The 14911-nt window shown below is 44.7% G+C and overlaps 1 protein-coding gene across 1 annotated transcript in view; it reads left to right on the plus strand.

Moving 5' to 3' along the window:
* The window catches only part of acvr2aa (activin A receptor type 2Aa), a 96439-nt gene that overhangs the window by 65343 nt on the left and 16185 nt on the right, over positions 1–14911 (plus strand). The window contains 4 exon segments of the mRNA XM_084085255.1: positions 7683–7829; positions 10336–10479; positions 11262–11407; positions 13971–14085. Coding sequence (XP_083941381.1) covers positions 7683–7829; positions 10336–10479; positions 11262–11407; positions 13971–14085 — 552 coding nt within the window.

Consider the following 14911-nt stretch of genomic DNA (forward strand, 5'->3'; position numbering starts at 1 on the left):
GCGGCACTCTGTGTACTCGGTAAGTCCTTGAGTTAAAAGAAAAAGAAAAAAACATAAATAGTGGAAATAGCCGATCTAAAAGCTCACACGTTTTGAACTTGTAGATCTACAATTTTCCACAATTTTTTAAAAATGTTTGAAAGTATACGACCATTTTGAACACGGAAACGATTATGACGATGATGTCTCTCTGAGGTCAGAGGTCAACGGGAGCGGAGTGCGTCCGTCCGTCCGTCTCTGCGGCGTTGCGTTCATCGCCACCTTGGGGGCCCCCGCACTCTCTTAAGTCCTCGGCCCGGCCTTGTGAATAAGAGCTCCTGTGTGCTTCTTCTTCTTCTGCTTGAATTTAATTTCCACCGCCTGCCTGGGCAAAACAAGGACACTCACTAGCTCTCGCTCGCTCGCTCGCTCGCTTGCCCACTTCCCTCGCTCTCTCCGGCAGGCTGTTTGCACGCTCTCTGATCTGATGTTCCTTCTCCTATGTGCAAACGCACATGCGCGCCACGGCGCTAAGCGACATCATATTTTCCTCAATGCCACAGCTACATGGGACGGCAACTTCAGTGTTTTTTTGCGTCTTAGGGGGATTTCGAGTGTACAGTATCTCGCTGCGCCTCTTGTGCGTGAAACAGGGGGGGGAGGGGTACTAGTGTAGGTGTATGTTTGAGTGGTGCGTTTCTGTGTGTGTGTGTGTGTGTGTGTGTGTGTGCATGTATTATGGAGAAGTGTGCTGACTCGTAACCAGTGAAAGGACGGGACGGAGAAGCTAACAGCCATTGCGAAATTCTGGGGGCGTTTGTTGGCAGCTGCTGAAACGCTTACCGTCAGCTTGTCATTTTTTATAGCATCCCGGGGCTGAACACACTTGTACTATACAACACGGAAGAGGTGTGTGCGCGTGTGTGTGTGTGTGTGTGTGTGTGTGTGTGTGTGTGTGTGTGTGTGTGTGGGTGCTTCGCGGACCGCATATCCTCAGCCGGTCTGAGCAGCCCTTTAACACACTCAAACGCAGCGTGTGTGTGTGTGTGTGTGTGTACGCAACACACACGCATGCGAGCGAGAGAGAAGGAGAGCAAACACGCTATAGCTAAAGAGAATGACACACTTCATCGCTATGTGTAAGGGAGAGTTGCTCACCCGGTTTTGCTCAGAACGAAGGCGAACAGAAATGAATTGGGTGCTCACACTTCAGCTCCATTGTTTGCCATGAGAAAGAGGGGGGGGGGGGGGGGGGGTTTGGAGAGCGAGTATAGCTCTCTTTGCATTATAGAGCGATGATGATGATTGCTTCTGGGCTTTCAGCGTTTTGCTCATCCAGCACTAATGGACAGGAGGAGGAAGAGAGCGTTGTTGTCTTGACTTGAAAATCTTGGCTGCAGGTGAGAGCCGGAGCGCTCGCACTCGCTCGCTCCAAATGCTCGGCTTGCTCTCCAGATGTTGCCCTTGTACCCGTCAACAGGGCCTGGTGGCCTCCGCCAAAGCCCAAAGGTCCCCCTCCTCCAATCACTGTGGCCCAGCAGGCCGGGGGGTCCACACATAACCGAACCAGAACAGTCCGGTTTGGTTATAAAGTGTGTGATGGCAGAAAGGCCCCCCCACCCCGTCCCCCGTCCCCCTTCTTCCGCCTTGTCATTGGTTCACGGAAATCTTCTCTTTTTTTTTAGGGTCATTTTGTTGCTGCTCTTTTCTACTATTACTGCCTTTTCCGTCCCATGTTTCTCATGCTGGAAACCTGTTTCTTCTATGCCTCCTCTTTCCCCCCCTCGACTTTAGCACGCCTTTCATATTATGATAGAGGTAAGACAAGTCTGGTCTAGCTATTTGAGTTCACGCTCACCATGAGATTTTTTTTTCATTTTCACGTTTTTTCTTTTGGTTTCTCCCCACCCCCCCCCCCCGTTCCCCTCATTTTCTCTGTTTTCTTTTTGCATCTTTGCCTTGGTTAGCACCCCCCCCTCTCTCTCTCTTCCAAGCTTGGGCCTGTGCCACCCGCCATTTTTATCATTTTTTTTCAAAATGCACAAATATTCTCTTTTTGTATTTGTGTTCCTCTGTGCTCTTTGTACTTTTCATTTTGCCATGCGCCCCCTGCCATGGAACTTTATGTCATGATGCACGGATGGCGTTTATGTTGTGAACCTATTATATATATATATACTCTGTCCTGATTGGGGGGGAGGCGTGCGTGTGTGTGTGTGTGTGTGTGTGTGTGTGTGTGTGTGTGTGTGTGTGTGTGTGTGTGTGTGTGTGTGTGTGTGTGTGTGTGTGTGTGTGTGTGTGTGTGTGTGTGTGTGTGTGTGTGTGTGTGTGTGTGTGCGCACCACCCCCCCCCCCAGAATCAGGTGCTGATGTGCATGGGCTGATGATTATCTGGATGAATCACTGATCAGAATTCTATCAGGTTGAGCATGCAGTGAATGAACCGATACAATGTGTCAATTCAAAGGGTGGGAATGGCGATGTCAACACCCACACACACACACACACACACACACACACACACACACACACAAACACTAACTTATTACTATACTAGCGAGGACATAAACATTTTTAGGACGCAATTTTATAAACCTCTTATCTCCATATTGTAACTGTTTGTGTTTTTTTGTAAATTAAGACCATTTGTAACTCAAATCTTTTCTTCTGGAGGTCCCTGGAACCAAATATTTTACAACATGTTCGCTTTAAAAAAATATATATTCAAAAATGTGCACACATTTTCACGATTTTTCAGATATAGCAGTTCTACAAGCTCGTAGCGCGGCACTCGGTGCCGCGCTATGAGCTTGTATATCTGCTATTTTTGAATAGCCAAAGGAATCTAAAAATGACACAGATGCTTTCCCAGATTGAATGGGTTTACGCAAAAGTTTCTAAGTTCCTAAATGGATCTGTGTGCATAACAGTATAGTCCCACGTTTCCTGTTCTAGTTCTAGTTTCCCATGGCTTCTTTTCATTGGCCCAGTAAGCAGGTTTAAACTTGTGAAACACATGAAGGTTGAAGGTGTCGTGATTGATGTGTTTCCGGTTCAATCCTGCTGACAGAGCTAATCGAACGAAGCAGAGGGAAAACGTGTGTGCCACCTTGTGGAAAAAGCCCTGTTCAAAACAACCATCTTTGTGTGAGGAAAACAGGAAAATTGTCCCCACAATTTATTATGTATTTTTCTAATTCTACTATACTTGTGGGGGACATTTTGGCCCTCACAAGTATAGTCACACACGCACGCACGCGCGCACGCACACACACACACACTCACACTCACACTCACACTCACACTCACACTCACACTCACACACACACACACGCATCTCTGTCACACATTTCTATCTCGCATCTTTGTCATTTTAGATAACTTTGGCTATTAAAAAATAGCAGATATACAAGCTCATAGTGCGGCACCGAGTGCCGCGCTATGAGCTTGAAGATCTGCTATTTTTGAGAAATCGTGAACATTTGTGGAAATCTTTGAATATATATATATTTTTTAAAGCAAACATTTGTAACTCAAATCTTTGCTTCTGGGGGGATTCTACAAATGTCTTCTAAATCCTACCGTTAAAAAAAAAAAAAAACTAATGTTTCTATATCAGTGGTTCTCAAACTTTTTCATGTCAAGGACCCCCAAAAAAATGATATGTATTAATTTTCAAAATATTGTTGTTCCAGCGGCAAAACACACACACACACACACACACACACACACACACACACACACACACACACACACACACACACACACACACACACACACACACACACACACACATGCTCACTTATAATCACATCATCTCCTAGTGTCTCTCTCTCTCTGTCCTTTTCACCCTGTGTCTCTTTCTCTCTCCCTCCGTCTCTCAAAACCAATGTCAGTCCACATATACCGGACATCCCCCCCCCCCCCCCTCTAAAGGCAAGGTCAGCTGGTTCTTTTTTTCCGCCCTATAGTCACCGGCAGGATAAACCGCTCTCCGTTGCCTGTAAACAAGAGTATCGATTTTCCTCTTTTGAGGACAAAGAACGCCTCATAAAATTTGATAAATTGCCTGTGTCCATCCCCGACCTGTCCCTCGGCGGGGGGGGGGCCGTACCATAAAAATAAAAAAAAACGCAATTGTTTTCGTTAGTCGTCCTTTTTGCTGTCGCAATTCATTTTATTTCTTTCTCCCATGATTGACACCGAGGAGAATGGAAGTATCAACATGACCTTGTACACTGTGCGGCTGGTGTGTGAGGTTCTCGGCAGTCGGAGGCCCCCAGGGGCCCACGAGGCATGTACTGTACTGTATCCCTTTTGCCTTAACGCCCGGGCTCTACTACACTAGCTCCTCTCTCGCCTCCAGCCTATGTAACCTATATATGTCACCTCGTCTCGTTTCGGTATTTTCTCCTCCGCCCTTTACCCTCTTCGTGCCGTGCACCTACTTGCTCCTTCCCCGCAACAACAACAACCCCCCCCCCCTTTTTTATTTGATGATTCACCTCCTTACGGCGGAGGGAGGCTGTGTGCGTGAAGCCGTGTCCGCTGCTCAGGAGGTTTCCTCGGGGCTTGTTGTCCATCCAGCCCCATAGGAGCAAAAAAAACAACAACACCTTATATGTTACACAGGAGGCCCTGGTGTCCTAGTTTTTTTTTTTTTTTGCGCAGTGCACACTGAAGGCTCAATAACAACCCCCCCCCTTCCCTTCCCTCCCCTCCCTCCCCTCCCCGATTAAAAAAAAAAAGTTGAAGGCTCTTGAAATTTGACCCTTAAACTGAATCACTGGTTCCTCCCGCAATAAGGCTCGGCAGCAGCAGCGAGCGAGCGAAGAGGCCCCCCCGTGTATGACTACACTACAGATCCCTTTCCTACCTCTCACACACACACACACACACACACACACACACACACACACAGGGCGCAGGGTTTATAGAGGAAGCGTCCCATTTATTTTGCTGACAAAGGGCCCATCTGATGCAGAAGGTCATTGTAGGTGGTGAACACAGTCACTGACCAACACGGCTCCGCTCCGCCGCCGCTCTTGCCCGCTCCCGGACGGACGGACGGACGGACAGGAAGCTACGCCGGGCGCCCCACCCCCTCCACCCCCTCCCCACGTATACAATGGAGCCCCCTCTCCTGTCTCTAGCCATATAAAACGGGACAGAAAGGTCACCTCTTTAGCCATAGCTACGCCACTGCTCTGCTCTCTCTTATCAGTCGGCCCCATCGCCCAGCACTATCATCCTGCCTTTGTAGTTCTCTTCCTTGATTGAACTGAGGCAAAGGTCACTGTTTAGTACCCTATTAGGGATATAAAGCGTCCATATGCAGGGACTCTCCTCCGCGAGTAGGCTCTTTGTCCACAGAACTAGAGGCTACGTTTTCCCTCTAATGAATTGGTTCTCAAAGTGGGGTCCGAGGACCCCCCCCCCCCAGAGGTCCCAGGGGGTCCCCCAGAAGCAAAGATTTGAGTTGAAATGTATATATATTCAAAGATTTGCACAAATATTTCACGATTTTTCAAAAATAGCAGATAGTGCCGCGCTACGAGCTTGTAGATCTGCTATTTTTGAACAGCCAAAGAAATCTAAAAATGACACAAAGATGCGTTCCCGGTCTTAATGGGTTGATACAGCTCCATAATCATTTTGACCATATTTTATACCTTGGCTATTCAAAAAAAGAGCAGATATACAAGCTTATACATAAATCTTCTCTTCTGGGGGGACCCTGGCACAGAACATTTTCAGATGGAGGGGTCCACGGGCCAAATACGTATCAATTTCGGGGTCCTTGGCACGGAAAAGTTTGAGAACCAATGCTCTAATGTGACAAAAAAACAACAACAATACGAATCAGTCCACCTGCCCTCTGTACCTCTCCCTCCCTCCCTCTCTCTCCCTCCCTCTCTCTCTCCCTCCCTCTCTCTTTCTCTGTTTTAAGTAGGGTTTTTCTAAAAGCCCCTGAGCTTGACCGTTGGGCTCAACCGATTCAATCTGGGAACACATCTCTGTCATTTTAGATTTCTTGCTTTTTAAAGCAAGCATTTGTAACTCAAATCTTTGCTTCTGGGAGATTCTACAAATGTCTCTCTAAATCCTCACTGTTTTTTTTTTGAAAAACGTATGTTTCTATATCAGTGGTTCTCAAACCTTTTCTTGTCAAGGACCCCCAAAATTATATGTATTTGGCCGCGGACCCCCATCTCAAAATATGTTGTTCCAGGGACCCCCCAGAAGCAAAGATTGGAGTTATAAATGTTCGCTTTAAAAACATATACGTATATATATTCAAAGATTTGCACACATTTTCATGATTTTTCAAAACTATCAGATCTACAAGCACATAGCACGGCACTAGGCTTATCCAATAAATATTTTAAAAAAATATATTTTTGTCAACATTACAAAGGTCACTGTATTGTTAGCTGCTCAAAATGCAGCACTTGCAAGGAATTTTTGCCCTTTTTTAAAAAAAAATGGTGGTGTGATGTAGTAAAATGGTTACCTACACGCATATCTAGCAACTTGTCGTACAATGTTGTAAGACTCCAGTTCAACATGAATGGCAAGTGAATGACGTTTAAGAGAAATCTACAAAAAAAACACTGCACACACTGCCAAATTGGTTGAAGACGGTGGCAATCTCTGCTAATGGCCAGAAGTCAACATTGGCCTGCTATAGGGTCCCTTAAGAGCAAAACGGGTTCACGGGACGTTGCATCTATAGTGTCCCACCAGTCTGCCATCGAAAAACTAGGTCACCCTGGGCCTCATCCATCCATCTAGCCATCCATCCACCCACCCACACATCTATCCATCTACTATCTAGCCCTCCATCCTCCCAGTAGTCCAGAGACAGAGGTTTGTGATTAAGTTTAACAAGCTCAGGACTTCCCTCGGCCTCTGTAAGCCCCTGCTGTCAAAGCCTCATTGCAGCTGCTGCTGCTGCTGCTGCCGAGTTTCCCTTTCCCCTACATCGAAGGGGCCCTCATCTCAGAGGCCCCGGGCGAGCACACACACACACACACACACACACACACACACACACACACGCACACACGTTTGTATTACTATACTTGTGAGGACATCAACACTTTAGGACAGCCATTGCCATTTAAAAAAATAATTGCCATTTTTAACCGTAAGCCTAAAGCCGAAAAACAGCAGATCTATAAGCTCACAACGCGTCGCGCTGCGACGCGTTGTGAGCTTATAGATCGGCTGTTTTTTCGGTGCATGACACTGGCGCGCAACTAAGTATAAATCATGTTTAACTCTTAATTCCAATCCCTAAACCTAGCCTCTAAATGTCTAATCCTAACCTGAATGTTTTTCTAATTGTTAACGTATCTCTAAAAATGTTTTTTTTTAACAATAAAACAACCATTTGTCTTGTGAGGACCAGGAAAACGGTCCTCACAATGTATATTTCTACAAATTCTACTATACTTGGTCCTCGCAAGTATAGTAATACAAACACACACACACACACACACACACACACACACACACACACACACACACACACACACACACACACACACACACACACACACACACACAGTGAGTCAGGCTGATGAATGTTAAGCTCTGAGTGATGGATGACTCAACCGGTGTTGTGTGTGTGTTGTGTGTGTGTGTGTGTGTGTGTGTGTGTGTGTGTGTGTGTGTGTTTGTTTTGTGTCACTCAACAGGACCCGGGCGGCCCCATGCCCCCTTCTCCCATCTTGGGCCAGAAGCCCTTGCAGTTGATCGAGATCAAGGCCAGAGGTCGCTTCGGCTGCGTGTGGAAAGCTCAGCTCCTCAACGAACATGTGGCGGTCAAAATCTTCCCCATTCAGGTAAGTGTGCGTGCGTGTGTGTGTGTGTGTGTGTGTGTGTTTTGTTCCCCGTGTTGCATGACGGTGTCTTTCTCCCCACCGTTTCCCTTCGGAAAGGAGAGGAGAGCTTGATCAGCCTTAACCCTTTAAGACCTGAGGCGATTCTTTAAAAAAAAATCTAAATCTCAACAGTTTTTTGAAAAAAATCTGGAAAATAATTTTTCGAGATTTTTCAAAAATAGCAGATCTACAAGCTCGTAGTGCGGCACTCGGTGCCGCGCTACGAGCTTGTAGATCTGCTATTTTTGAATAGCACAAAGAAATCTTAAAACGAGACGCAGATGCGTCCCCGGTCTTAATGGGTTAAAGCTCTCCCAGGTCCCTAATCCTCGGAGGCTGACCGGGGCCCTTAGCTTAGGCCAATCACTGTTCACTAAGCCCTCCGTGGCCTCGATTGACCACGGAGCACGTAGCGATAGGACTGCAACCACCCCCCCCCCCCCCCCCCCCCCCACCACCCCTCCCTCCCTCCCTCGCAGCGTGCACCGTTTGAGTGATTGTGAGCAGAACACTTAGCGCTTGTAAACGTCTGTATTAATCCCTATTTCAATATGGAGCTATGTATGAAGTTAACATACATGTATATGGCTCACTCACCACAAATGACTCTGTTGTTGTTCCTCATCAAGGGACGGAGAAATGGACGCCTTTTTTCTTTCCTTGGCTAGAGCAGTGGTTCCCAAACTGGGGGTCGGGACCCAAATTATTTTTGGGGGGGTCCCCAGATGATTAGCTTAACACATCCACCGCCAAGGGCTAATCTCATAATGTACTCACCAGTGCCAAGGTTTTATTGTTGTTTTTTGTTTTTTTCACGTCGCCATAGGCCCCGTTAAAATCCTTTAGAATGCGCGATGGACTGTTTGTAAACAACGTGCACATGTCCCTGCGTCTACTAGTGCAGACCACGTGTCAAACGGAGCCGCCATGTTTGAGTTCTGACCGTTTATGTTAACATGGGAAATGCGAGGAGAAAAAAACTACACGGCCTAAACAAGGGTTTTAGTGTGCGCCTTAGAATGGAGGCCGACGGGAAACCAAAAACGGGATCGCACTTCCGGTAGACTTCCGGTGGTGTTACACTGAAAATGGTCCCCCTAGAAAATTGAAAAAAAAAAAAAAATCGTAAAAAAGGAAAATGCACCCGGACCGTAGCACTACGGTCTCGGCGCTTAACAGTTGGATTTAACGGACCGTAGGACTACGTTCTTGGCGGTGGATGTGTTAATGTGCAACATTGTTTTCTCACTCGACAGTAAACAAGCCAATATAAGTGTATACAGGGTATCTGCACATTTCAAAAGATTCAATGACTTTTAAGACCTTTTTAAAAGCAAATTGGCCAAATTGACAAATATTACCGAAGAAAGAGGCAAACATTGTGTAAATAGCCGATCTTCAAGCTCACAACGCCAGTGGCGTGCACAGGCATTTTGAGGGGCAGGTGCTCAAGTAAATTATACTTTTTTTTTGTTTACTTGGTCTGCTCTTTTTTCCCTCTACACCTATACCTCTTTGCCAAAAATAGCAGATCTACAAGCCCACAACGCCTCGCAGCGCGAGGCGTTGTGGGCTTGTAGATCTGCTATTTTTGGCTAAAGTTCTCCTCAGAAAAGGGATGCTAGGTTTCGAGTGGTTATGGTAAAAAGAAAAATCATAATCACATAAAGATTTGGCGGACCCCCTGTAGTAACTCTGAGGACCCCCTAGGGGTCCCGGACTAAACGTAATGCCTACAAATCCAAAGTGCTTGTCATGTCCCGAGTTAAAAAAAAGAAAAGATTCGGCGCTCGCGGCCTAGAAAGTTTAGGAACCCTTTGGCCTCTAGAGGATGCAGGCTGAGTCTTTGGGTTTGTCTTTCTCCAACTCCTGTCTTTAAAGGGATTGTAGATGAGTTCAGACATAATCAATGAAAAAAACTGTTGTCAAACACCGCCCCTCCAGCAGTTAGTTTCCCCGACCACCAGGGGGTGACGCAGGGGGGGAAATTTAAATGAGCCATGCCCAAAATAGGTTGCCTTATGCGGATACAATTCGTGGAACTGCCCGCCCCTACGGTTCTCTGAATTTTTATTTTTAAATAGGCTCTTTCATGGTAAATTGACCACATATATGAAGTTAAACAACTAAATTCTATCCACACGCTATCTTAAAAGTAAATTCTGTGCCTCAAAAACGAAGTTTGAGAGCGTTTTAAAACCGAAAGTAAAAAGTTGATGGACGCGCACGGACGCGCACATGCGTGCGTTAATTTACGTACCGGACATAAACAACATGAACATAAACAGTAGGGAAAATACGGATTTCAGAAAGAGTAATGTGTTTCAATGCAGGAAAACACCCCAGCATCATTATATAGTGGCTGATAGAGGGGAGAAAATGCAAAATATATATATATATAAATATTTTTAAAATTTAGGCTTAATGTTCCCTACAATCCCTTTAACTCTTCTCTTGGTCCCTTCAGGACAAGTCGTCGTGGCAGAACGAATACGAGATCTACACGCTGAGCGGGATGCGACACGAGAACCTGCTGCACTTCATCGGCGCCGAGAAGCGCGGCACCAACATGGACATCGAGCTGTGGCTCATCACCGCCTACCACGATAAGGTAACCTAACCGCTCTATCTCCCCCTGCTGGACACTCTCAGCAGCTACAACCATAATATACAGTAAACCCCCCCCAAATGAAAGGACACCACAGTCTCTTATTTTGCAGTTTACCTTCTACATTTCAATTCAGCTGTCTTTACTTTTCTCTTTTTTCCTTTTTCGGTAGATTTTGGTTTGTTTATCTCACCTGCACAAATTATTGTTTTTTTCTTAGGTTTTTTTTTTCTTTGTTTTTATCGGTTTATTTCACTAAGCAGCTGCAATATTCCCAGCAGTTAGATAACTGTACTTGCTCATGAGGATAGAGTAATATACAGTAGAATTAGATTACTGTGTACTACTGTGCTCTTTCTGTTTGTGTACTGGCATAGCCTGCCCCCTAGTGGTCAGATGCTGCAACTAGAAAACGGCCTCTTTGCACTTCGCTTTGGAAAATACATATTTCCTCTTTGTCCAGCGTCTCTGAGAAAGGAGGTTTGGAGCAAGTGTTTTATTGGACTATCATAACCAGTGTTGCCAGATTCTGTGAGAGAAACAAGCAACCAGGTCTAGGAAAACCAGCCCAAAAGAGTACTTTAACATTTACATCAGCTATTTGAAAATAGCCGATCTACAAGCTCACAACGCGTCGCGATGCGACGCGTTGTGAGCTTGTAGATCGGCTATTTTCAAATAAAATCTTTACGGGGAAATTTATAATAGGCCTAAGCAGATCTGGCAACCCTGATGATCATAACGACTGACCCGTTCCTTACTGCTTCCCTGCCTCCCTGACACAGGGGTCCATGACGGACTACCTGAAGGCCAACGTGGTGTCGTGGAACGAGCTGTGTCACATGGCCCAGACCATGGCCCGTGGCCTGGCCTACCTCCACGAGGACATCCCGGGTCTGAAGGACGGACACAAGCCTGCCATCGCTCACAGGTACACAGCGCAGACCTCTGACACGTGTGTGTGTGTGTGTGTGTGTAATCTGTCGTCATGCAGCTGCCTCCTCCACGCCAAAGCCCCTGCACTCGGTTTACCGCTCGGCTCTGAGGTTTATCACTGGCAGTGGTGTAAAGTAACTAAGTTGTACTTAAGTACAATTTTGAGGTATTTGTACTTTACTCGAGTGTTTCCAATTTCCAGTACTTTTACTTCTACTCCACTACATCTCGGATCCAAATATTGTACATTTACTCCACTGCAATTACTTGAAGACTTTAGTTACTAGTTATTTTGTAGATTTTGATTATTATCACAAAACATACATTAACCACTTCAGCCCTATATACATTTCGACCATTTGAAAATAGCCGATCTACAAGCTCACAATGCGTCGCATCGCTGCGCATTGTGAGCTTGTAGATTGACTATTTTCAAAAGATTTGGATACATTTGGATACATGAAATAGGACATTCTGCCTAATGAGTACTTTTACTTTTGGTACTTTAAGTACATTTTGATGCCAATAATTTTGTATTTTTACTCAAGTACATTTTGTATTCCTGACCTTTACTTGTAACAGAGTATTTCTATATTGCAGTATTGATACTTTTACTCAAGTAAAACATTTGAGTACTTTTTCCGCCACTGGTGACAACTACAACACGCATTACTGTGTCCTTGTATGATAAAGTGGGCTGGCCGTCTGTGACTGAGAGACACAATAATCATTGGCACCTCTTCATTCATAAAGCCCTGGTTGGAAAATTACCACCATGTATTTCACCCATGTTACGTCAGAACCCTAGTCGCATTCTAACTCTGGTTCCTCTTGCCAAATCCGAACTGGGAAGGACTGCTTGCAGCACTGGTGCAGCCGGTTCTTGGAACCTCTTGCAACAAGATTTAAATACACTAGCACATTGGTTCTCAAAGTGGGGTTCGGGGACCCCCAAGGGTCCTTGAGGGAGTTCCAGGGGGTGCCCAGCTAAATGATGGCAAGTTAGGGACCAAATGGACCCTTATGGGTCTGTAACTCTGAGAGTGTACAAATGGAACCAAATGGACCCTGACGGGTCCATTTGGTTCCATTTGTACACTCTCAGAGTTAAATTAACATTGATTTTACAATATCAATTGGGGTCACAGAGATAGAAATATCATTAAATGGGGGTCTGCAGGCTAATGCATGTCAAACTGGGGGTCCTTGAAATTAAAACGGTTGAGAATCACTGCTAGAGCCGTAAAAAACTCTTCTCTTATGCAGGTCCCTGGCATATCTTTTCAAATGGGGGCCCGCTGGCTAATAAGTGTCAATTTGGGGGCCCTTGACATGAAAAAGTTTGAGAACCACTGCCCTAGCATATACTGGCCATGTTAGGAATTTACCTTAATAACCGTTCATTACCTGTTTGCAACTGTTCTAACTGATTGCTGTCAACATGCAACTGTTTTAACTGATTGCTGTCAACATGCAACAGTTTTAACTGATTGTTGTCAACATGCAACAGTTTTAACTGATTGTTGTCAACATGCAACAGTTTTAACTGATTGCTGTCAACATGCAACAGTTTTAACTGATTGTTGTCAACATGCAACAGTTTTAACTGATTGCTGTCAACATGCAACTGTTTTAACTGATTGCTGTCAACATGCAACTGTTCTAACTGATTGCTGTCAACATGCAACTGTTTTAACTGATTGTTGTCAACATGCAACAGTTTTAACTGATTGCTGTCAACATGCAACTGTTTTAACTGATTGCTGTCAACATGCAACTGTTTTAACTGATTGCTGTCAACATGCAACTGTTTTAACTGATTGCTGTCAACATGCAACTGTTTTAACTGATTGTTGTCAACATATTGTCTTTCTTTGTTGTTCCAATGTTATATATATATGTGTAATCTCTGCATCATTGTAAATGAGGGTCTCCCTCAATGATCTCACTGAGAATTTAAGATAAAGTTTGAATGAATACCCACAGAAAAGGGACAAGACCCTTGTGTCATTCAGACATGAAACACACACAATAAAAAAAGTTGTAAGATGAACAAAGTAATGGCTGTGTATGCAGAAGTAGGGCTACGTTTTGTTATGTGGTAGAAGCAAGTGGAGAGGCTTGATTCATCAGGCTGGCCCTCAATCTATGTTTAACCCATTAAGACCTGAAGCCGATTCTACATGTCTCCTAAATCTCAACAGTTTTCTGAAAAACGTATGTTTCTATATCAGTGGTGCTCAATCTTTTTCATGTCAAGGACCCCCAAAATTATATGTATTTGACCGCAGACCCCCATCAAAATATCTTGTTCCAGGGACCCCCCAGAAGCAAAGATTTGAGTTAAAAATGTTCGCTTTAAAAATATATTATGTTCAAAGATTTGCACACATTTTCACGATATAAAAAAAATAGCAGATCTACAAGCTCGTAGCGCGGCACTCGGTGCCGCGCTATGAGCTTGTATATCTGCTATTTTTGAATAGCCCAAAGTGTAAAATAATGCTTTTTAGTTCAAATCTAAAAATGCTTTTTTTTGGCTTGTTTTATCCAAACAGGGACATCAAGAGCAAGAACATCCTGCTGAAAGCCAACCTGAGCGCCTGCATCGCTGACTTTGGACTGGCCCTGCGGTTCGAGTCCGGAAAGTCTGCCGGAGACACGCACGGACAGGTGAGCTTTTAGCCTCGTAGCTTTTAGGCTTGTGGAGGGGTTTAGGGGGCCGTGCAGTAATATGTTTATATGGATTAAAGATTTCAATCTTTTGGATTCCTTAGAGGCCTAGCATGTGAACACTGCTGCTGCTCTGCTCCGTACGGCTGGAATATTATAACCATTTGTTTTTTTTTGCCTTTTTAAAGCCTCAAATGTATGATTTCTTCCAACTGGTTGGCTGTATGTAAAACCGCAGGAACATAGGTTTAGAACAATACCAAAGCAACCATGGTTGTGCTAATTGTTTAGGAAACGGAGCACTAGTGTTGGAGACTCCTTTCATGCTCTTTTTTTTCTCGCTTTAATCCCTGTATTTAATATTGCTATTCAATCGGTCCCAAGTCATATGACTTAAAGGGGAGTTAATTCTATTGGTTAAGGAGAAAAGGGTATAAGATTTGTTCCAGGTGTGTCCGTCAACTGCCATTGTGTCTCGTCATAGGCTAGAGAACAGTGCCAAATTAATTTGATGGTCCTTGACATGAAAACGTTTGAGAACCACTGGTTTAACCCATTGAGACCTGAAGCCGATTCTACATGTCTCCTGAATCTCAACAGTATTCTGAAAAAAACGTATGTTTCTATATCAGTGGTGCTCAATCTTTTTCATGTCAAGGACCCCCAAAATGATATGTATTTGGCCCGCGGACCCCCATCAAAATATTTGGTCCAGGGACCCCCCAGAAGCAAAGATTTGAGTTAAAAATGTTCGCTTTAAAAATATATATATTCAAGATTTGCACACGTTTTCACGATTTTTCAAAAATAGCAGATCTACAAGCTC

Source organism: Gymnoscopelus microlampas (genome assembly GCF_963454915.1).
Source record: "Gymnoscopelus microlampas genome assembly, chromosome: 17".
Classification (NCBI taxonomy): Eukaryota; Metazoa; Chordata; class Actinopteri; order Myctophiformes; family Myctophidae; genus Gymnoscopelus; species Gymnoscopelus microlampas.